This window comes from Aegilops tauschii, chromosome 1, assembly GCF_002575655.3.
Source record: "Aegilops tauschii subsp. strangulata cultivar AL8/78 chromosome 1, Aet v6.0, whole genome shotgun sequence".
Taxonomy (NCBI): domain Eukaryota; kingdom Viridiplantae; phylum Streptophyta; class Magnoliopsida; order Poales; family Poaceae; genus Aegilops; species Aegilops tauschii.
Genome location: NC_053035.3, coordinates 414,479,002 through 414,501,974, shown reverse-complemented (window position 1 = coordinate 414,501,974; position 22,973 = coordinate 414,479,002). Strand labels below are relative to the sequence as shown.

The window sequence follows — 22,973 nt, the reverse complement described above, 5'->3', positions numbered from 1 at the left end:
CAAAGTTCTATCAGCTCAATCCCGCTTGATGCTCATATAATCGCCAACTGTATTGCCTACTAGCAATTAGGTGGCAGTGCACTGTCGCACTGCAAATTAACCGCACTATTAGTACAAGATAAATTTGTAAAGAAGAGAGAAAAACCACTCAAAGAAGAAGAAACAAACACACAGCTATACATTAAGCTAATTCCAGCAGCCTCCATGTTCTATATCAGCTAGATCAGTGCACGCTGATCAATTATTACTCCATTAATTGACATGCATGTGCATGAACACATATCATCTAACTAACAATGTCAAGTTGCTATCTTATCAAGTGCACATACAAAGTACATTCCATCACCTCATCCCATCTGCTCCTATAGCCCACATCAAAATCACACGCTCTCTGGTTCACATCGGCTAAATTCACTAAGAGCTAGCTTGAGAAGACAGAAGACAGACAATGGCCTTAGCTTCTCGTAAGCTTTCTGTTGCGCTGGCATGTGTACTGCACTACTGCTGCTGTTGGTGCCGGCGGCGTGCCATGGCCTGGAGGTGGGTTGCTACAAAGAATACATGCCCCCGCGTGGTGGCCATCGTGAGGGACGAGGTCAAGAAGTTCGTCTACAAGAATGTCCTCGCGCACAAAGTGTTGTTCACGTCGGACACCACCCTTCTTACAACGCTGGCGACGACGCAGATGGTGCGCGACAGTACCAACATCCCCAGGCAGTGGGAGCAGAAGTTTAACAAGGCCACGGTCAAGATGGGAGCCATCGAAGTGAAGACCGGCTACCAAGGCAAAATCAGGAGGAAGTGCAGGGTTGTCGACCACTGATCAATCCATGAATCATCAAGGTGTCGCGTCAATTTGTTTGTGCGCTTTAGGTTTTGCACTGTCTGAGGTCACCTACTTGTGATTTTTGTTAAAATGTTATGCATGTAATTGGTTGTTTTGACTGTGTCCAAATTCTTTGGCTGCTTATTGGTGTTGCAGTTTGTTGTATTATATATTCTTAAAGTATTAGATAAAGGATCTAAACTGGACATCTTAGATTGATTCTCATCTTTCAGGGTCTCTTTTAGTCGTAAGATTATTAATAGAAGTGCAGAAATAGGAAAAATATGAATGCAGCTGCAAAACAAAGTACTGGAAAATGCACAAATTCTGGAAACTTAAGGGCATGATTGGTTGCTCGGATAACACCTAGGCCATGGGGGACTAAATTTGGCCTGTTTGAATACCCGTGCGGTCGGCTGGGCCTGCATAGCACGCTTCTCAAAACAGCCCAGAACTTGCTCTCGAGGAACCGTTGAATCGACCATTTCCAGCGAGTTAGGCATGAGCGAACGCAGCGAGGGCGCGCAGCTGCACACGTGTGGATGAGCAGGAGACGTTGCGGTTTTCCGTGAAAGCCCGCTATAAATCCCCTCATCGCTCACTCTCCCTTCACTAGTAGAAAAAGGGCCTATTGTCCCGGTTGGTAAGGGCCTTTTGTCCCGGTTTTTGAACCGGGACTAAAGGGTCGTTATTAATGCCCTAACCCTTTAGTCCCGGTTCTTACACAAATCGGGACAGATGGGCCTCCACGTGGCCGGTGCGGCGAGCCCAGGCAGGAGGGCCTTTGGTCCCGGTTGGTGGCACTAACCGGGACCAATAGGCATCCACGCGTCAGCATTTCAGGGGCTGGGGTTTTTGTTTTTTTTTTAAAGGGGGGGGGGGTTGGGGTAGGTGTTTCATATATTGTGTTAGCTAGCTAATTAATAGAGAGAAGTGTCCTCTCTTATCTCCGTGCTTGGTCGACGCTACGTACTATATACGTATGGAGAGGACTAGACACGCTAGCTAGTAATCAAATGAAGAAAACAGAAGATCGTCATGAACATATGCATACAGAGAGAAGTGATATCGAGCACCTCTCCTTCTCCGAGAGATTGGTCGAACAACAAGTTCTCGTATATCTATCCGACACTACCGGCTACATATATATACAATAATTATCTCTTACAATATAATATCCTAATTAAATTGTAAAAACACAGGATCCACATAGTATTCTCCGTTTTCAGCGATCACGTGGTCAAGGAAGAATGCCTCCAATTCCTCTTGAATTGCTCGCATACGATCTGGTGCTAGGAGTTCATCTTGCATCCGAAAAATCTAATTTGAAGAAGGGGGTCAATACATATATATATGAATAAATGAAACTCAACACAAATGATGGTAATAAAATAAAATTGTGAATATTATTGCTTACGCACTTCATATTGTTCGTCAGAGTAGCCCCGCTCACAGGTCGTGTAGCGGATGGACTCGCAAACATAGTATCCACAGTAATTATTCACGGGTTCCTGCCACAACCACTTTACAAGAAATAGAGGTCAATCAAACTGATAAGCAAGCATGCTAAATGGTATTGATGAAACTAGCGCTTGAATCACTAGGAGATGCGCGGAACATGCTACTATAGTACTTACTTTCGGGTGTTTAAATTGCAGCTTCTTCGGCAGTCCCGGAGCCTTTTTGGTGAATTTTCTCCAAACCCTGCCAGACAAAGAAAACAATTACTAGATATCAGGAAATGAACAAAGTTGCTGATATGGTGGATAATGATCGATTTAACTTACTTCTCGAGCATTTGAGTCATGTCCGCATAGTCCTGGGGATCTTTTCGGCTCGAGTCTAAGACGGTTACTACTCCCTGCTCAAGCTTAATCTCTAAGAGAATATAGTGGAAACTGCGCACGCATGCATAAGTCATCAATTACATTACTATAACCTGGACTAATAAGGGAAACCGAATATGCACAAGACAGTAACACTCACTTGAAGTTGTAAGGAAAGAGTATTATATCTTTGTTTTCATTTATTACCAACGATCGTAGCAAGTTGGCCTCGGTATTTTCGGCATGATATTTAACCTCAGTTGCATCTATGAGATTTGTGTTAATGAACCCAATATCACCGATTTGTCTTTTCTTCAATTCGGTGATTTTCAATCTGCATAATATAGTGAGGATAATTATAAATACATGCAATGAAAGAGCTGACCTATATAGAGAGACTTAACAACAGAAGTAGTACTACTTACAGACAGTAGCAAGTGATCATTGATTTATCGAGGGCCTTTTGATTGAAAAACTGGAATAACTCTTCAAATGGAACATTCAACAGTTCAATTCCAACGAGGTCATGCTCCGGTTTAACTCTCAGCGTCAAAGTATTCGTCCCCCCAGACTCTCTGCAGGTTTTCATGTACCAATCATGTAATCTTCGCATCATCGTTGTTAGAGGTCTTTCATCTTTGACGAGAGGCTTCCCGTAATGGTATTTGTGTTCGTCCACCTCCAAGATATCATAATGTACATCGTCGGGCAGGTAATCTCCAAGATTGCTATAACCAGGCACCATCCTCGGATCATTGGCGACGATGTCGCTATACACCTTGAGCGGGGCGGCACGATTGGTTTGCTTGTTCGCCGAGCTGGGCAATTTTTTTCCCAGCTCATCGTTCTTTTAACCTTTGATCACTGACAGTACTTCCCGACCGCTCCGCTTCGGCAAATGTCTTTGCAATAATGCGCTCATAGTTGCCTTTCGGCGGAGACTTTGGTGGTTTTGTCAGGGCAGCCAGAGTGCGCTTCGCTTTCACCGGATCTACCTTCTCCTCCAGAGGTGGATGTTTATTTGCTTTCACCCCTTCAAAGAAGTTCGTCACTTCGGCTCGCACGATCTTCATGGTTTCCTCCTTGGTCCTCTCGTATGGTAACTTCTCTGGAGTCTTCAGAGAAGGACCGAATCTGTATTGCCTCCCGCCTCTGGCTATACTGCTAGACGCCGGCAGAGCAGACGGAGTGGTTGTGGATGTCTTCTTTCCTTGCTTACGAGGCGGAGGAGAAGGACTATGACGCGCCGGAGCAGCCGGAGCGGCGGCGGGTCTCTTCCGCCCTTGCTGACGAGGCGGAGAAGGAGGAGGTTGGCTGCTCTGGCGCGCCGGCGCAGGCGGAGAAGGAGGCGGAGTGCCGCCACGCGCTGGAGAAGGAGGCTGAGTGCCCTGATCACTCGCCGGGAGGAGGCGGAGGAGGAGGCGGAGTGCCGCCACGCGCCGGAGAAGAAGGTTGAGTGCCCTGATCACTCACCGGAGGAGGAGGCGGAGTGCCCTTACTCGCCGGAGGCGTCCAGTTCGGAAGGTTGATGAGCTCCTTCCGCCATAGGCATGGAGTCTTCAGAGCAGAACCTAGCCGAGTCTCCCCTTCACCGGTAGGGTGGTCAAGCTGGAGGTTCTCAAATCCCTCCGTTATTTCATCCACCATCACCCTAGCATATCCTTCTGAAATCGGCCGGCAGTGGTAGGTTGCGCCGGGTTCAGGAGGTGAAACAGAGCCAATAGCCGCCTTGACTTTGAAGTTCTGCCATTGCGTCATAAGGTGGCAATGTTGAGACTCCGTGATAGCATCCACGGGGTAGCTAGCAGGAGCCGTCAAGACATGCTCCGGCTGAAGCAGCTCGGTGGAAGCCACGCTGCTTCTCCGCTGAGATGGCGGGGTAGCTTCGGGGGTAGTTTCGGCATGTCGATTGCCGTCTCGTTCCTCTAGCGCTTGAACCCTTTCGTGCAGCTTCTGAATTTGGGTCTGCTCCACTTTTTTCCTCCTCTCCGGGCTTTTGTAACCGCCTGCGTCCGGAAAACCAGCCTTCCATGGAACGGAGCCTGGCGTGCCTTGTGTCCGTCCAGGGTGCTCAGGATTCCCGAGGGCCATTGTGAACTCGTCGTTCTCTCTGTCTAGAACGAACGTCCCTTCCTGCGCTGCATCGATATGGTGCTGAAGCCTCTTGACTGGTATTCTCAAAAGCTCGTCCGTGCAAACGCACCTCCCTAATACAGGGTCCAATTTTCCACCAGCCCCGAAGAACCAAGTCCGGCAACGGTCTGGCCAGTTCATTGTCTGTGGTTCGATCCCTTTATCAAGCAGATCATTCTCAGCCTTGGCCCACTTAGGCCGGGCTTTGAGGTAGCCACATAACCCCGTGCGATGGTGAAGTTTCTTCTTCGCAGCATTCTTTTTGTTTGTCGCTGACATCTTCTTACTCTTTTCCGATGTCTTGTGGGCCACAAATGCGGGCCAGTGATCTCTGATCTTCTCATACCGGCCGATGAATTTTGGTGTCTCTTCTTTGTCGACAAACGTTTTCAGCTCATTCTTCCACCTCCTGAATAGGCCTGCCATCTTCTTAAGAGCATGAGACTTGATTAATTGTTCTTTAACTGGCTTCTCCGAATCCTCCTCTGGCGGTAGGGTGAAATTTGCCTTTAGCTCAGTCCAAAGATCATCTTTCTGCATATCATTGACATAAGACACCTCAGGGTCTTCCTTCTTAGGCTTATACCATTGGTGGATGCTGATCGGCATCTTGTCCCTAACAAGAACCCCGCAGTGAGCAGCAAATGCATCCTTTGTCCGGATGGGTTCAATCGGTTGGCCGTCGCGCGCGATTGCTGTGATCTGAAACCTTTCATCCGAGCGCAACTTTCTCTTCGGGCCTCGTCTCTTTACCGAAGTTGTGCTCGATCCGGAGGGCTAGAAAAAAGAAGAAAGACGAGAGTTAATTAATATGTGTACATACCAAAACAATGAATGCATCAATTAGCTAGTCAGCACAGGCTTAACTAATATATTTACCTGGCCGGACTCTATTCGGTCACCGTAGCCGTCACCACGGGCTCCTTCTTGCACCAGCATTGGGTCACCGGAGCGATCATAATCATGTCTTTCCTCCTCCACTCTTCGATCACCGTAGCCTGCTTCTTCACCCTGTTCAGACCATCATTGTCGTTAAGATACGACAAGATATCACCTCCGGCTAAGATTATGTCCCCCAACACCTCTTCTGCTTCCTCATCTCGTCCGTGCTCCATTGTTTCTGCAAATATTACAACATGGCAATTATTACACAAACATGACATCAGGTGGATATATTAGTGCAAACGTAGACCTAGCTTATTCCGGGTTTGGGGTGGCCTCGGCAACGCTTCAAGGGTAGGGGCGCGGAGGGAGGGGGTAGGAGACCGACATCATTTTTTTTCTAGGGTTTGGGTGTCCTCGAGAGTTTTGGTCGAGCGAGAGGGCCGGGGGGTGCTCCCGTGGTATAAGTTATCACGGTCGAAGTTATCCGGGAGGGGGTTATATCGACAACGACGACATACATACATGGGAAAATAATGTTATCGGGGAGGGGGTACGTCGAACCCCCCCCCCCCTCGTGTTGAAGTTATCGGGACACGGGGTATATCGACAATGACATATCCGATAAAAAATAAGAAGACGAAGAAGAAATAAAAAGAGGAGAAGAAGATATTAATAGAGGAGAAGATTGAAGAAAAAAAAGAAATAAAAAGAGGAGAAGAAGAAAGGAATAGAGGAGAAGATCGAAGAAAAAAAGAAGAAAAAAAAGAGGAAAAGAAGAAAGGAATAGAGGAGAAGAAGAAAAAATAGAATATCTATTTTTTTTTCTTCTCCTCTATTCCTTTCTTCTTCTCCTCTTCTTTTTCTTCTTTTTTCCTCTTCTTTTTTATTTCTCCTCTTCTTCCTCTCCTCTTCTTCTCCTTTCTTCCTCTTCTTATTTTCGTTTTTCCTCTCCTTCTTTTTCTTCTTCTTCCTTTCCTAGCTAGATATATAAAACTTTTCTAAAAATGTAACTTTTGCATATATAAAACTTTTCCATGGATCATCATTTCTCATATATATCCATCTATAGCGACATGCATATATAAATGGAAAAAAATGCTATGAACAAAAATACATATATACTTGGTAAATATTCTATGAACATCGTTTCTCATATATATCAATGCATACATCCATGGATCATCATTGCTCATATATCCATAGTCATATATAAAAACTTTCTGTATATGAACAGAAAACTTTCTATGAACAAAAAAACATTTTTGACATATTTAGCACATTCTAAATTTTTATAACTCTTTTACAACCACAAAAATTACTCCAACTTCATGACAGTACCCACACTCAGAGAACATATATAGATAAAACTTTTCTAAAAATCTAACTTTTGCATATATGTATTTTTAAAACATCATTACAATTGAAAAAATACATACATACATACAAAAACATGTAAAAAAATACATACATACATATATGAACATACATAAAAAAAATACATATATCTAAAAAATACATCGGGGCAGGAGCGGCGCGCGGCGACGGCGTCGGGCGAGGGCGCGGCGACGGCGAGGGCGCGGGGCGACGGCGACAGGCGAGGGCGCGGGGCAGGGGCGGCGCGCGTCGGGGCAGGGACGGCGCGCGGCGACGACGTCGGGCGACGGCGAGGACGCGGGCGACGGCGACGATGGGCGCGGGCGACGGCGACGGCAAGGGCGGCGGGCGGTGTCGGGGCAGCCTGGCGGCGTCGATGTCGTCGAGGGGTCGTCAGGGGCAACTGCGAGATGAAGATAAAAATTTTCACAAGTGTTGGTTATATACCCAGAGCTTTGGTGGCCCAGTAGGTGGCATTTTTTTTATTTTTTCCCATTTTTTGTTTTCTTTTTTGCTTTATTTATTTTATTTTGTTTCTACTTACAACAAAATACTTATTTATTTTATTTTATTTTGTTTCTAATTACTTATTTATTTTACTTTATGATAATTCTTTTTTTATTAAAGTTTCTATCAAAAAAAGTTCTTTATGAAAATTCTTTTTGCTTTTAATGATTTTGAACAGAAAATATTTCGATAATTTTAGTTGCATCAATTTTATATGATTTCAGTTTCAATAATACTATAGGTTTCTTATAATGTTTTGAACAGAAAATACTTTGTTAATTTTACTTTCATAAATTTTATTAAATTTTATTTTATTTTGTTTCTACTTATATATTTTAATAAAGTTTATATTTATTTTTTCCTAATTACTTATTTATTTTATTTGTTATTTTTCATGTACCATTTTTCATGCATTTACTAATTATTTTAAGATATAAGACCCTAAAATTGAAAAGCATTTCAAATGAACTCTGAAAAGGTTGAAAGTTGGCATGGTATCATCATTTCATCCACATAGCATGTGCAAAAAAGTTGAGAGGGTTACGGCAAAAACTAGATGCACTTCGTGTACAAAACGGACAATGGTATCATACTCGTCTGTTACAAAGTTGGCATGGTATCATCATAATAGTTGCGGGAGAAAGTCTTCACTTTTTCTTCGCTTGTGTCATTTGCTTATTGCGCCGTAACCATGGATAATTTTCATCGTTTATCAGGATGCTTGGGTCTGCCTTGACTTTGAAGCGAGGAATTTCATGAAACTTTTCATAATCTTCAGACATGTCTGTCTTGCCCTCCACTCCCACAATGTCCCTTTTTCCTGAAAAAACTATGTGGCGTTTTGGCTCATCGTATGATGTATTCGCTTCCTTATCTTTTCTTTTTCTTGGTCTGGTAGACATGTCCTTCACATAGATAACCTATGCCACATCATTGGCTAGGACGAACGGTTCGTCAGTGTACCCAAGATTGTTCAGATCCACTGTTGTCATTCCGTACTGTGGGTCTACCTGTACCCCACCTCCTGACAGATTGACCCATTTGCACTTAAACAAAGGGACCTTAAAATCATGTCCGTAGTCAAGTTCCCATATGTCCATTATGTAACCATAATATGTGTCCTTTCCCCTCTCGGTTGCTGCATCAAAGCGGACACCGCCGTTTTGGTTGGTGCTCTTTTGATCTTGGGCGATCGTGTAAATGTATTCTCATTTATCTCGTATCCTTTGTAAGTCAATACAGTCGAAGATGGTCCCCTGGACAACGAGTACAACTCATCACAAACAGTGGTGTCACCTCTGAGACGTGTTTCCAACCAACTGCTGAAAGTCCTGATGTGTTCACATGTAATCCAGTCGTCACACTGCTCCGGGTGTTTGAAGCGCAGACTGTTCTTGTGTTCATCGACATACGGGTTACCAAGGTAGAGTTCAGTAGAACTGTGTAGTGTGCTTGAGACCAAGAATGCCCGTCCCTGCATATTATTGAGTCCGCTCCTAGCGTGCCTTTTCCATTCAGTCTCCCCTCATACCGCGATTTAGGGAGACCTATCTTCTTAAGGCCAGGAATGAAGTCAACACAAAACCCAATGACATCCTCTGTTTGATGGCCCATGGAGATGCTTCCTTCTGGCCTAGCGCGGTTACGGACATATTTCTTTAGGACTCCCATGAACCTCTCAAAGGGGAACATATTGTGTAGAAATACGGGCCCCAGAATGACAATCTCGTCGACTAGATGAACTAGGACGTGCGTCATGATATTGAATAAGGATGGTGGGAACACCAGCTCGAAACTGACAAGACATTGCGCCACATCACTCCTTAGCCTTGGTATGATTTCTGGATCGATCACCTTCTGAGAGATTGCATTGAGGAATGCACATAGCTTCACAATGGCTAATCGGATGTTTTCTGGTAGAAGCCCCCTCAATGCAACCGGAAGCAGTTGCGTTATAATCACGTGGCAGTCATGAGACTTTAGGTTCTGAAACTTTTTCTTTGGCATATTTATTATTCCCTTTATATTCGACGAGAAGCCAGTCGGGACCTTCATACTGAGCAGGCATTCAAAGAAGATTTCTTTCTCTTCTTTTGTAAGAGCGTAGCTGGCAGGACCTTCATACTGCTTCGGAGGCATGCCGTCTTTTTCGTGCAAACGTTTCAGGTCCTCCCGTGCCTCAGGTGTATCTTTTGTCTTCCCATACACGACCAAGAAGCCTAGCAGGTTCACGCAAAGGTTCTTCGTCACGTGCATCATGTCGATTGAAGAGCGGACCTCTAGGTCTTTCCAGTAGGGTAGGTCCCAAAATATAGATTTCTTCTTCCACATGGGTGCGTGTCCCTCAGCGTCATTCGGAACAGCTAGTCCGCCGGGACCCTTTCCAAAGATTACGTGTAAATCATTGACCATAGCAAGTACGTGATCACCGGTACGCATGGCGGGCTTCTTCCGGTGATCTGCCTCGCCTTTGAAATGCTTGCCTTTCTTTCGACATTGATGGTTGGTCGGAAGAAATCGACGATGGCCCAGGTACACATTCTTCCTGCATTTGTCCAGGTATATACTTTCAGTGTCATCTAAACAGTGCGTGCATGCGTGGTATCCCTTGTTTGTCTGTCCTGAAAGGTTACTGAGAGCGGGCCAATCGTCGATGGTTACAAACAGCAACGCGTGCAGGTTAAATTCCTCCTGTTTGTGCTCATCCCACGTACATACACCGTTTCCATTCCACAGCTGTAAAAGTTCTTCAACTAAAGGCCTTAGGTACACATCAATGTCGTTGCCGGGTTGCTTAGGGCCTTGGATGAGAACTGGCATCATGATGAACTTTCGCTTCATGCACATCCAAGGAGGAAGGTTATACATACATAGAGTCACGGGCCAGGTGCTGTGATTGCTGCTCTGCTCCCCGAAAGGATTAATGCCATCCGCGCTTAAACCAAACCATACGTTCCTTGGGTCAGCTGCAAACTCAGCCCAGTACTTTCTCTCGATTTTTCTCCACTGCGACCCATCAGCGGGTGCTCTCAACTTCCCGTCTTTCTTACCGTCCTCACTGTGCCATCGCATCAACTTGGCATGCTCTTCGTTTCTGAACAGACGTTTCAACCGTGGTATTATAGGAGCATACCACATCACCTTCGCAGGAACCCTCTTCCTGGGGGGCTCGCCGTCAACATCACCAGGGTCATCTCGTCTGATCTTATACCGCAATGCACCGCATACCGGGCATGCGTTCAGATCCTTGTACGCACCGCGGTAGAGGATGCAGTCATTAGGGCATGCATGTATCTTCTGCACCTCCAATCCTAGAGGGCATACGACCTTCTTTGCTGCGTATGTACTGTCGGGCAATTCGTTATCCTTTGGAAGCTTCTTCTTCAATACTTCAATAGCTTCTCAAATCCTTTGTCAGGCACAGTATTCTCTGCCTTCCACTGCAGCAATTCCAGTACGGTACCGAGCTTTGTGTTGCCATCTTCGCAATTGGGGTACAACCCTTTTTTGTGATCCTCTAACATGCGATCGAACTTCAGCTTCTCCTTTTGACTTTCGCATTGCGTCCTTGCATCGACAATGACCCGGCGGAGATCATCATCATCGGGCACTGGTTCCTCTTGATCTTCAGCAGCTTCCCCCGTTGCAGCATCATTGGGCACATCGTCTGGTTCCTCTTGATCTTCAGCAGCTTCCCCCGTTGCAGCATCACCGTATTCAGGGGGCACATAGTTTTCATCGTCCTCTTCTTCTTCGCCGTCTTCCATCATAACCCCTATTTCTCCGTGCCTCGTCCAAACATTATAGTGTGGCATGAAAACCTTGTAAAGCAGGTGGGTGTGAAGGATTTTCCGGTCAGAGTAAGACTTCGTATTCCCACATGTAGGGCATGGACAACACATAAAACCATTCTGCTTGTTTGCCTCAGCCACTTCGAGAAAATCATGCACGCCCTTAATGTACTCGGAGGTGTGTCTGTCACCGTACATCCATTGCCGGTTCATCTGCGTGCATTATATATAATTAAGTGTGTCATAAACCATTACAGAACATCATGAATAGATAATTAAGTGACCAAATTAATAGAAGTTCATCATCACATTAAAACCAAAGTACATACATAGTTCTCATCTAACAACATATAGCTCTCCAGAGCATCTAATTAATTAAACCATACATTGAAACTATGTAAAACATTTCAATGCGAAAACAAATGCGATCATAATCGCAACCAAGCTAACAATTGATCCAACGGCATAATGATACCAAGCCTCGGTATGAATGGCAAATTTTCTAATCTTTCTAATCTTCAAGCGCATTGCATCCATCTTGATCTTGTGATCATCGACGACATCCGCAACATGCAACTCCAATATCATCTTCTCCTCCTCAATTTTTTTCTTTCTTCCTTCAAGTAATTGTTTTCTTCTTCAACTAAATTTAACCTCTCGACAATAGGGTCGGTTGGAATTTCCGGTTCAATCACCTCCTAGATAAATAAAATCTATGTCACGTTGGTCGGCATAATTGTCATAAACAATAAATGAACCAAATGTTATAAAAAGATAATATATACCACATCCGAATCATAGACGGGACGAGGGCCGACGGGGGCGGATACCAAAACCATCGCACTATATAATAAGAAGGAATAATAAAAGTAACAAAATTAGACAAGTATCTACCTGAAGTAAGAATTTTTTTTCTTTCAGAAAGAAGATAAGAACAAGAGGCACACCACGGTGGTGCTGGCGACGAGATCGGCGCGGGCGATCGACGGCGGTGAAGACAGGGACGAGACGTGACGGACCGCTAAACCTAGACAAATATCGGGGAAAATGGAGCTCGGAGGTCGAGTTTCGAGAGGAGAAAGATTAACTAGTGTGGCTCAGACATTTCATCGAACACCTCATGTGCATAGGAGGTGAGCTAGAGCACCCAAATGCCCTCCCCTCGACGGCCAGAAAAAACAGAGCACTGTGGAGTGCTCTGCTGCGGCGATGGGGTATATATAGGCAGCTCATTTGTCCCGGTTCGTGGCTAGAACCGGTACTAAATCCGGGCCTTCTGTCCCGGTTCATGCCAAGAACCGGGACCAATGGTTGTGGGCCAGGAGCGAGGCCCATTAGTCCCGGTTCGTGCCTCGAACCGGGACAAATGGTTCCATACGAACCGGGACCAATGCCCACGAGGCCCCGGCCGGCCCCCTGGGCTCACGAACCGGGGCGAATGCCCCCATGGGTCCCGGTTCGTGACTGAACCGGGACTAATGGGCTTGCCATGCCCGAACGAAAGCCCTGTTTTCTACTAGTGCTTGTCTCCACTATCACTCTCGCAACGAGCATCGGCGGCATGAAAAATTTGATGTCGAGCATCAGAGGCGTGAAAATCTGGACGGCGACACCAGCGATGACCATCCACAAGCGCTTTAGCTCCAGTTCATCAATGGTGGTAAGCCCTTCCCCCTACCCGATTTGGTTTCGATTTGGTGCGATTTAGGATTTGATAGGGCTCGAGTTAGCTCTTGATTTGGGTGTCAACTTAGGGTTTTATTTAGGGTTAGATTTGGGGGGAGATCCGTTATATTTGGGGGAAGATCAATCTGATTTGGGCTTAGTTCGGTTCGATTTGGGGGGAGATCGGTGTGATATAGGCTTAGATGTGGTACTGTGTTGAGCAATGATCTTTATTGAGGTGCAGTCAGTGTCTTAGGGTGATCGTTGATACGAGGGTTGGTTCTAAACATTGTAGTTCTGATCCTTGTACCAGCTCTCCCCTTCTACATGACAACATGAAAAGTGAAGATCATCATCATTAACATGCATATTGTTATGATCGTACACATCACCACTCACATTCACATTGCTATGATCCTACACAACTCAGTGCACATCACCATTTACTTGAACAGTGGTCATATGTTCTTCATTGAAGTGCTCTGCCGACAGGTTGGCCTTTGGCAATGTTGTTGAGGGGAGCTGCTCCAAGGGCAAGGATGTAGCAGAAGGCAACACCTTCAAGAGGCGTCGAGGGAGGCCGACAAATGTTGGCTACTTCCATGACGAAGTTGGATTTACTTCCCATCCCTGATACCTTCATGGAGCACCTAGGCACCATCCCAACGGAGATCTCTCCAAGGACAAATAATGGCCGCTCTTGGATGACGAGGCTATGAAATGTTCACAAGGCTCTAGGATGTCAACAAGAGGGTGGCGATGGATGAAGGATGGCCCGGCTTCGCCATAGCTCACAAGTTAAAGATCGGGTACTTCTTCACCTTCAAGGTCCTTGCCCCGGATGTTTTCAAGGTCACCATGTTCGACTATTCATGTGTGGAGGTGGTGATCAAGTGCGGCCAGCACGGCCCAACACTTGCTAGGGTTCAGGAGTGAGGGCTTTGCACGTCTGAATCCAGGGTAGGTGTGCGTGGATGATTTGTACACGTGCACTTTGTGAACCTTCACACACTTCACCAGATGGGTGAGTTCACATGTAGTAGTACTGTCAGTCACCGGTGACAAGCAAATCACGAGCATCATTCCCAGACTATTAAAAACGAGGGGCACGATGTAAATCCAAAGTACCGGTAATTAACTCATAGATAAAGAGTACAGGTCTGAATTTTACGAAAGCTAAAAGACTCAAGTCAATTACAGCCAACAATACCAAATTGAACCTACTGGTTTACAGCCAACGGATTAATGAGGAGCATTTTCCTCGGCTACATGTCTAAAGCTACCATCAGGGCTGCCAGCCAACACAGAGAAGCTCCTTCTTCGGAACAGCACACAAGTCCTGCCCAGACGAAATAAAATTCAGCGCCACAAAGTAAATTAATCTTGACAAACAAACAAGAGTATTCAGATGAACTTACAGAATCATTTTGCACAAATGTACGCCACCTATATCCTATGATAATAACAGGTACTGATCCGGATGAAGAAAAACGACATTCTCTAATACAGAAGAAGTACAACAGCTGCAATAAAAAATTGGTAGCATGTCAGAAAAGCCGGGCCTACGTACATGGAACTATGAAACTGCGGCATTAGGGACATAATACATGAATGGGAGGCGGGAAATCCAAGTGCTGACCTTATAATCTAACATTTTGGCTGGCGGAAGGGAGGACAGGTCTCTTCTCTACAGATTCATATTGGAGCACAAAGTTGTCCTGCAATCAACGAGAAATGCTCAGATTACTTTCCCAGCTGTGCGATCAGGCTATAAAGACTATCAGTTCTTGTTCGGATGAAACCTTCTGAATTGTATCCCACAGGTTGGGATCAAAACAAATGTAGGATCCTCGTTCATACAGTGGAGTTTTCACAAGAGGCGCCACATTTGAAGCTCGTGTGAGCCACACACGATACTCTCTATGGTAAAACCACCCTTTGTTATATCTGGAAAATAGGTGGAATCAGAAATTTGAGTCATTTGACATTGACAAGCCAGGCCATTTCGATTCAAAATAGTGGGAAAATGAGAAAACAACTAAAGGTCAAAAAGTGATGAATAGACCAATAAATATTGTTATATGTAAGATAGGTCCAAGCATGATTGGAGTGTCAAGATTAGACAATGTGAAAAGAACTGGTATAGTGTGAGAAGAGGCCTATTCTCAATAATGAACAAGATGATGCAGCTCCAGCAGGAGGCGGAGGACGTGGACACAGAAGGAATAGATCCAGGGGGTCATAAAAATTGAGGGAGGTTGTACAACCAAGGATGGAGTGAAGGAAAAAGGGCATAAAGGACTTCTAGTTATATTTTTTTCAAGAAACTTCTTAGCTGTAATTCCATCAATAGCTGGCTACCCTATAAACTTGTTATTGTATACATTTGGTCAAACTTTATAAAGTGCGGCTTCAGTCAAAGCAAATATGCAGAATAAATAAAAACGGAGGGAGTACTACAAAAGAGCAAACACATGAAAACAGTTGACAAATGTAGGGTGTGTGAACAGCAGGCAAATGAAGGTCCACTAAAATAGTATTCTGCTGAGATACCAACAACTGTGCAGGTTTGTGCTTACAGTTCATTCGCGGCATATAACTGAGCAACATCCTTCGGCATACTGCACAAAGAGCAAAGTTAAATAATACATAGGCTAGTAAAACCAGACACACAGTTCATTCTATTCAATATACCTGTAGAAGATGTAGAATAGTGTCAAGGGGTGAAACTTTGGAAAATTGAATGGCTGCAGATGGAGAAAAAATATATGAAATGTCAGGGTTCAAGAGGCTATTGTAAACCAAATGGGAAGCAGCTTACCTGCAGTGGTGGAGGTTGCTCAGCAGAATAACAAGCAGGGATCTGATAATCAGGTTCTCCTTTAGCTGGTTCATTTGACCATGGAGAGCCAAATGTCTTCCAAAGACAATCTGGAGAGTTCAAATTCAGCCCTAGTGTAGTTAAATCAAGCCCTAAAGCAAGAGCTGTTGGTCCAGGCTCTTTTGATTTTATTAAGTTCAACAATCCAAGTAAACTATATGGGTCTGGCACAGTTTCTTTTCCCTGAGCAGACTTTTGACTCTGATCCTTAGATGGCTGTTGGCCCGAAGACGTCTGCGACCTAAGTGAATTCTGAGTCTGTGGTTGATGGTATTGCTGGATGAGTTGCTCATAAGACCCTGAATTAGAAGACGGACTTGGAGAATTTATCGGCCTTAGCCCAATATTATCAAGACCATTTTGAACCTAATGAACACAATCATAGTAGTTAACAATCCACAGTCAAAAGCTTAGCAGACACATGAAAAGGGTTAAAATGTGTGTATCCTAACTTCTAAGAGTGGTGTGGTCAGCCCCAAATATGTGCTGGCTACATGAAAAAAATGCTAGTATGCTTACCGAAGTAGTGCTCTGCTGCTGTTGTTGGCGGGGTGGATAGCTACCTCCCAAATTAAAGCCAGATGATCTACCCATCTGCAGAATCATATGTGAGAATTTAAGAATAAGAAGGTATGGCTGGCCTCGGATGAAATGATAGAACAACATGAACTCACAGGAAAATGTTGTGCCTGCATAATATTTGCATTCTCATGAAGGTGGTCCTTGTGATGCAAATCCATACCATAATCTGACGAATTGCCTTATATTCCAAAGAAACATACAATAAGGTAATATCCAGAAAATAAAAGCAGGCGGTTTGCCCAGAAGTAATCAGCAGAAAGGAACATGATAGGAATAACTGCCATGATATGAATTTAGCCGAACAACTTCGATAGAACACATTGCAATACATATAACGTGAATACAAATCTCTGATGAAAGTTTACTACCCCAGCTTGCGAGAGAAGGATAAACTTATGCCAGATGAAGAATTGAGAAGAAGATTGAACCATGATATGTGGTTAATAGAGAAGAAAATAGTGAAGGAATTGACAAGACATGAAGCATTATCTTTTCCAGATAACAGTAACAACAAGATAAAAAATACTACTACAAGGGAAAAGGCTAAAAGCTAACAAGAAACAGAGAGTTAATCTCATCAAGATTTATAGAGTTGTCCACTACGTGCATAGTGAGACTACCAATGGAGGAGACATACCTTTATATCCTGGTAAAGCTGGAAAATCTTCATTCTGAATGCTGAACTCCTGGTTTTGTTGCACAATGGCATTTACACTTACTCCTTGCTTTCGCAGTGACCCTTCAAATTACAAAGTATGAAAAGTTAGTTACCTGACATTATCAAAGCACTAAAGATTGCAGATTTTGTTAGTGTTGTAGCATTACCATATTGCCCTTGACCACCTCCAGCAGAATTAGGACGCCCAGTTAACTGGGGAAAATCATTTATGTCAAACGGAGAATTGTCACCAGAGTTTCCGTCATGTAGCATTCCAGAAGAACTAAAAGAATTGTTTCCTGCCTGAACTTGGTTCTGAGATAGCGTTCCTCCAGGTGTTGGATAAGAACTCCCAAGAATGTTCATGAACTGTGGCGACGCTGGTGAAAAAAAATTAAACAGACTCATTATTTTTTACAAAATAAAAAATCCATTAGGTCAGTTTGCCCCACACCCCTTACACCAAGAGAGAAGAAATTCCTAGCTCTTAATAAACCCAGTAGTTGTATATACAGTTTAGTTGCTTCCACTGGTAGTGGTATACGTATAATCTAGTGTGGGCAACCAAGGCAGACAACCTCAAGGTGGTGGCACTGCTTTATGAATGCAATAGGTGAAAACTCAGTTCCCCGTGTCAATTTCCAATCAAATTGAGCCACATTGAAGTTCAATCCATAACACTTCAGAGAGTTACGCTGTCATATGACTGAAATGTACCTTACAACACCACTTCCCTATACTTAAAAAAATGCAAAGCTTGCAGCTCAACGCATTGATAGAAAGCAAACAATTACAAGCCTAAGACAAGACTGAAACATCTGACAACTCAAGACAAGACCACAATCAATGCAAGACAGAAATTGCAACCGACACAACAAAACAACCCCAGCCTAGAAGCCATCCACACAAGCGCAGGGCGCGACGAATATACTGAAACCTCAGCCACAGGAAGAGAGAAACACACACCAGTTCACTATTCAGCCAGCAAGAAAGAAAAAAATGAGAATAGATATTCGCCGAAGAAGCACGAAAAGTTCGAAAGAACAAATAAAGATTAACAATTAACCATGTACCTTGATGCATACCACTCAGTCGATTGGATGGGATATTAAGAGCCCCACTTCCAGAGTTGCCGCTAGAATTGATACGGGATGAAATACCAGGCATGGACATTCCTGCTGAGCTTATGCTTCTGCCAATACTGCTGCCACCCACTATATTGCCCGCAGAATTTGTTATCCGTGGGCCTAAGTTCCCCAAAACTGAAGAAGCTGTCAACCCAGGAGCAGAATTTCGATTACCAACATTAGCCATGCTTGAGGATAAACCTTGTGCTGAACCACCAATAGCATTCATGCTACTACTAAATACAGCATTCCCCCCAACATTCATACCTCCTCTGTTGCTGATCCCAGAATGGCCATGAGAAATCTACAGAAGGGCAAGAAAATTAGTTAAGTGATAGAACACTCAGCATGATATTAACATGTTGTGGACTTAAAAAGAGGAGAACAAACCTGAGACATGGACACTGGAAGGTTATTTGAAGGAAACCGGCTACCAGAAATATTGCCCCCAGGTTGTTGAACACCTGGGGATGGAATACCTGACAATGAAGCATTCCTTGGCGATAGTGATGCAAGATTGAGATTTCCGTGGATATTATGCAAGCCTTCCAAGAAGTTCAAATGAGTTAGCTTTATGAGATACTTTCGAAGATGATTATTGGATTACACAAATATGTAAGATTTATACTAACCAGAGTGATGGAAATTAGGAAATGATCCAGACTGACCAGAAAAGGTTGATGTGAATGGCCTTCCTGTTGAATCCCCACCAATATTTGACTGCAAAAGGTAATGACAATAAACCAAAGGCCTTTTGAAAAACGTAGCTAGCCATTGTCATCACTACACAGAAGTGGACAATGAACCCTGATAACGATTAAAGCTATTCTGTCCACTTTTTGAGACAGAGGAACTTGGCAAGGAGTAATAAATAACATAAAGACAACACCATGTCTAAAAACAGACAGGTTAAATGAGTCGACATATTAGCTCAAGCAATATATGGAAGTGGAAGCCAAAATGAGGTGGAGTTAGGTGATTTACTGAATAGGAAAGGGAGAAAATGAGTAACCATATTAAGTAAGGAAAGATGGAAGCATACATTCAGTGATCCTGACATTGTGATGATGCCCAAAGAACGATCAAGGCAACAGGAAGTCAAAATACTATTCCGTTATTTCCCCAACTGAGTGATAATCGGTCCAATCTGGAGTCCAGGAAGAGATAATATATGTAAGTAATAAATATCGGGGGTCCTTCCAGAGGTGCAGGATGCTTATAGTAAACCAGAATGAAATAAGTACATAGCTAAACGCAACACATGACCTAAAGTTGAATCTCAAGATCAAAACACTAACTAGTCAGAAGATATTAGGGCTCTATATATACTGCATTCTAAAAAACTGCAGTCATGCAGGACAAACTATCACACTGCACAATTTTACAAAATACAGTTAACAAGATGACACAATAAGGAGGGTAGAAAAAACATGAGAATCAATCTAGAAAACAAATGAGGCTGTGTGCAATTTCCAAAACCTGTTTGGTATTTAGAACATTACGACTAGCATTCTGATTATTTCCAAAATGGACAAGCACAGAAGGAAGATTGATCCAAAGGATAAACCATCATTATTTCCAAGTTTACACCTAGAAGCAAGCCACTAGCTAATATCTAAAAGGATTCATAAAGTTCTACAAAATTACAAAATATATTCGACAAAGAAAGTACTGAATGGAAGAAACAAAATATTAATACTGGCCATGACTAAAACTTGCAATACACCAAAGTCTAGGACAAACACTCCGGAAGAGCACAAACTTATAGCATTATGATGTTCCACTGCCTCAGATGATCCTCGTATTTATGGGCCCCTCCAAATCTAGACATGAAAACACCGTTGCGGTATTAAATCAATACAAGGTTTTGAGTCGCCGACTAATCACCGATGAGACGCAGGCTAATCGCCTTGCCAATCAGTGACGAAGTCTAGCTACGGTGACTCAACTAGCAGATAAAGTCATGCAACTCACCCCCCAGTAGACGCTTGTGTGCTGGTTTCGGAGGCCGGCGAGGTCTTCGGCGAGAAATCAATCTCCTTGACGCCGCCGGCTAGCGATCTACCCCGCTGCCGGCTAGCGATCTACCCCGCCGGCGGCTACCGATCTACCCTGCCGCTGGTGTGTTGTAACTTGTAAGAGGGAAGAAGGTATGGGAAGAAAGAAGGAATCTGCACTGGCGGCGGCTATGTATAGTCCTGGTCACGCGCTGCTGGGCAGTTACCACTCTTCTATTCTTCATGGACGGTACAGATGGCTTGGATAAGTATGGACGGTCTAGATACATCAAGAAAGCTAGGGTTTTCAAATGGGCCTTCATGGGCCAAATATGCTCCTAACCCTATCAACTTGGGGCCATCTTCCTCCTACGCTGAAGCAACTCGGCTCCTCCGAGGCCCAGCTGAGACCTTGCCTAGGAGCTTCATGCCACCTTGACCTCAAAATCAAGCTCCTCCCCAACTGCAACTTTCCCTCAACATCGTCTCATCCTCTCTGTAAACTCCCCTGACTAGTTGCGGCGACTTGGGGCTATTAGCCATAACAAGTCGCTGAATAATCAGGGCTAGGGAGACTCGACCCGACTCCACGACCCAAAAAACTTCAAATCAATATAATATTTTGGTTTAGCATGAGATGCAGGCTTGCAGCTGGTGGCCTACTTCCTCTAATAGATTTCTGGGAACAAAACAAGGAAAATTCTCCAGGGAACCTCAATAGGCCAGAATGCAGGCCACTTCAAATCAAGGGTCTGGTTTTTCTATTTGACCAGGTTTGGTAAGGAACAGAGGTGTGATTGAAGGACTGATATTAATCATGGAGATGGTAAATTTAACTGTATTAAACGAGAAAAACAAAAAAGAGCTAAAAAAATTCCACATTGATTGGAAACTTCCAATGATGGGGGCCTGCATGTACAATCACAACATGCCATGTTGCAACACTCATCTTCCTTCCATCCGATCGTCATTAGACACATTAACCAAACTATGTTATTAAGGGACCAAAGCCATGTCAACTTTTCTATCAGATCACACATTTGTACTCAGCCATAGGCAATCGCAAAACAACATGGTTATCCTATCTTTGAACTGATTGATGTGCAAATAAAAGTGAGGAAAATGCTTTCTACATTGATTAGTTCACTGCCAGTTGTTCCATCTTCCACAAGCACCGGTTTTGAGTAGGTCAACAGCAAAAGTACAACAATCCTTTTTTGCAGGGGTGAAGTCCTCCCCACTTGTGCCAAGAGGTCCTGGGTTCGAACCAGCCTCTCTGCATTGCACTTTGCAGGGGTAAGACTAAGTTCCTATAATCCCTCCCCAGACCCCACCTTGTGTGGGAGCTTCTATGCACTGGGTCTGTCCTTTTAACAGCAAAAGTACAACAATCCTTAGTATAAGGCTAGTTGTAGTTCGAATCTTAGGTTCTTACCTATATGGCTACAAATGTGTGTTTCCATTTGTGTACAACATGGTAAATTAAATAATCTATATGCCAACTGGAATAGAAAACATTGTGTGTAGGCTTCATGCTTGGTTTGTCTCGTTGTGGCATATTTCTATGATGAGAGATAATAATGCAGCATTTTGAAATCAAAAAAAGGGAAGAGAATCCAAGTAAATTAGGAGCATCACATGATTTGGCTAGTTTCTTGTCAATCTTATCTCCTTCTACAAGCTAAAAAAATTTCTGCACAACTATCTGAAATCTGAAGCTACCCCTATTTTGTATCATGTGCTAAACTATGAACCTAACTCTGCTAGCTTCATGGTTGCAGTAATACCAAAACCGACGACAAAATGCTGGTCACCAGTTGGATTATACATTGAGAGCAGAAATTTTGTTCCGGCTACTTCGGGGAAAAAGTTAGCACTCTGGTTATGATGCTCCGACCGGCAAAAGGTTCCATCCAGAAGAATTTACGGCCACAACAACAGGGACAACAGGGCAATGCACACCCAGCTTGCCGAAGCTAATATGTGACATGCTGGCGAGCTTGAATCAAGCTCACAAGCTCCCAATCACAGCTATAGCACAAAAACAGCTAAGAAAACCTACTTGCTGAGAACCAAAGCAATCGCGAGCATACAGTCACCCACACTCTCCAACAGATTGCTGAAAAATATCAAGCTACGCAGAAAAGCACGGAAGCAATCGGCAGCTCAGATTCCCCAGGCCCCAATCCAGGGTTGGTCCCGGCATCCGACCAGCGGCACGAAAAGCCCCACCGCCAAAATCGAATCTACTGGAATTCCAAAGCCACCGCACCCCACAGCGAACCCACGACCGAAGGCGAGACCAAATGGCGGGGATCCAGAAGCAAGCGAGCCCCGCCCCGCCCCGCCAAGCCCCGCGCCCGCACGTCGGCGGCCACCGCTATCCTGCCCACGGGAAGGGGAAGAGGGTTCTAGCTGAAGGTTCTGGAGGGGGAGAGACCTGACGAAGTGACGGCGGCCAGGCCCCGCGAGCGGATCTCCCCGCGTCGAGGCGCCGCGGCGGTGGAGGAGGTCGGCGACGATGCGTGGAGCAGCAGCACGAGTGCGACCGGGGGAGGGGGGACGGATGGGGAACGGAGCGGCGACGGCGGTGCGCGTCCGCTTTCATCAGGCCCTAACCAACGGCCCATATGCGGCCTGGTAAGCAAACATTCCAACCAAGCCGCCCATACGCCCGAAAAGGGGTCCATCGGCCTCTGACTCGTCGGCCCAACACGGCCC

General features: G+C 44.5%; 2 protein-coding genes and 1 non-coding gene across 8 annotated transcripts; 2 read left to right on the top strand and 1 right to left on the bottom strand.

Annotated features, from left to right (window-relative positions):
- Positions 1 to 448: 448 nt before the first annotated feature.
- Positions 449 to 823, top strand: LOC109763935 (peroxidase 2-like). Its single transcript, XM_020322815.1, has one exon. The coding sequence runs from the start codon at positions 449 to 451 to the stop codon at positions 821 to 823; it is 375 nt and encodes a 124-aa protein (XP_020178404.1).
- A 13,298-nt stretch (positions 824 to 14,121) lies between these two features.
- Positions 14,122 to 22,852, bottom strand: LOC109763927 (probable NOT transcription complex subunit VIP2). Of its 6 annotated transcripts, none has more exons than XM_020322807.3 (17): positions 22,693 to 22,852; positions 19,298 to 19,402; positions 18,924 to 18,975; positions 18,646 to 18,800; positions 18,523 to 18,559; positions 18,202 to 18,399; positions 17,296 to 17,508; positions 17,108 to 17,209; positions 16,563 to 16,648; positions 16,408 to 16,482; positions 15,829 to 16,254; positions 15,702 to 15,754; positions 15,587 to 15,628; positions 14,810 to 14,954; positions 14,647 to 14,725; positions 14,426 to 14,530; positions 14,122 to 14,346 (listed from the first exon to the last, which is right to left on the bottom strand). In XM_020322807.3, the coding sequence occupies exons 2-15, from the start codon at positions 19,313 to 19,315 to the stop codon at positions 14,648 to 14,650; spliced, it is 1,680 nt and encodes a 559-aa protein (XP_020178396.1). In that variant the 5' UTR covers positions 19,316 to 19,402; positions 22,693 to 22,852; the 3' UTR covers positions 14,122 to 14,346; positions 14,426 to 14,530; position 14,647. The 6 variants fall into 6 exon arrangements, with proteins under 6 accessions (XP_020178396.1, XP_020178394.1, XP_073355806.1 ...); XM_020322805.3 differs by having other exon boundaries at positions 18,888 to 18,975; positions 22,693 to 22,843; XM_073499705.1 differs by adding an exon at positions 20,018 to 20,078 and having other exon boundaries at positions 18,202 to 18,559; positions 18,888 to 18,975; positions 20,230 to 22,753.
- Positions 18,888 to 18,965, top strand: LOC120973088 (small nucleolar RNA snoR35). The gene has a single exon (XR_005767209.1). It is a non-coding gene; the product is annotated as a small nucleolar RNA snoR35 (small nucleolar RNA).
- Positions 22,853 to 22,973: the final 121 nt, after the last annotated feature.

Bases quoted from the DNA above. Each gene is read 5' to 3' on its own strand.
- LOC109763927 (XM_020322803.3), bottom strand. The intron at 16,255-16,407 runs GTAAGCATACTA...TGTGTTCATTAG, and splicing joins AGCAGCAGAGCACTACTTCG to GTTCAAAATGGTCTTGATAA. The intron at 15,755-15,828 runs GTAAGCTGCTTC...CTCCATCTGCAG, and splicing joins AGCAACCTCCACCACTGCAG to CCATTCAATTTTCCAAAGTT.
- LOC109763935 (XM_020322815.1), top strand. From the start codon at position 449: ATGGCCTTAGCTTCTCGTAAGCTTTCTGTTGCGCTGGCATGTGTACTG.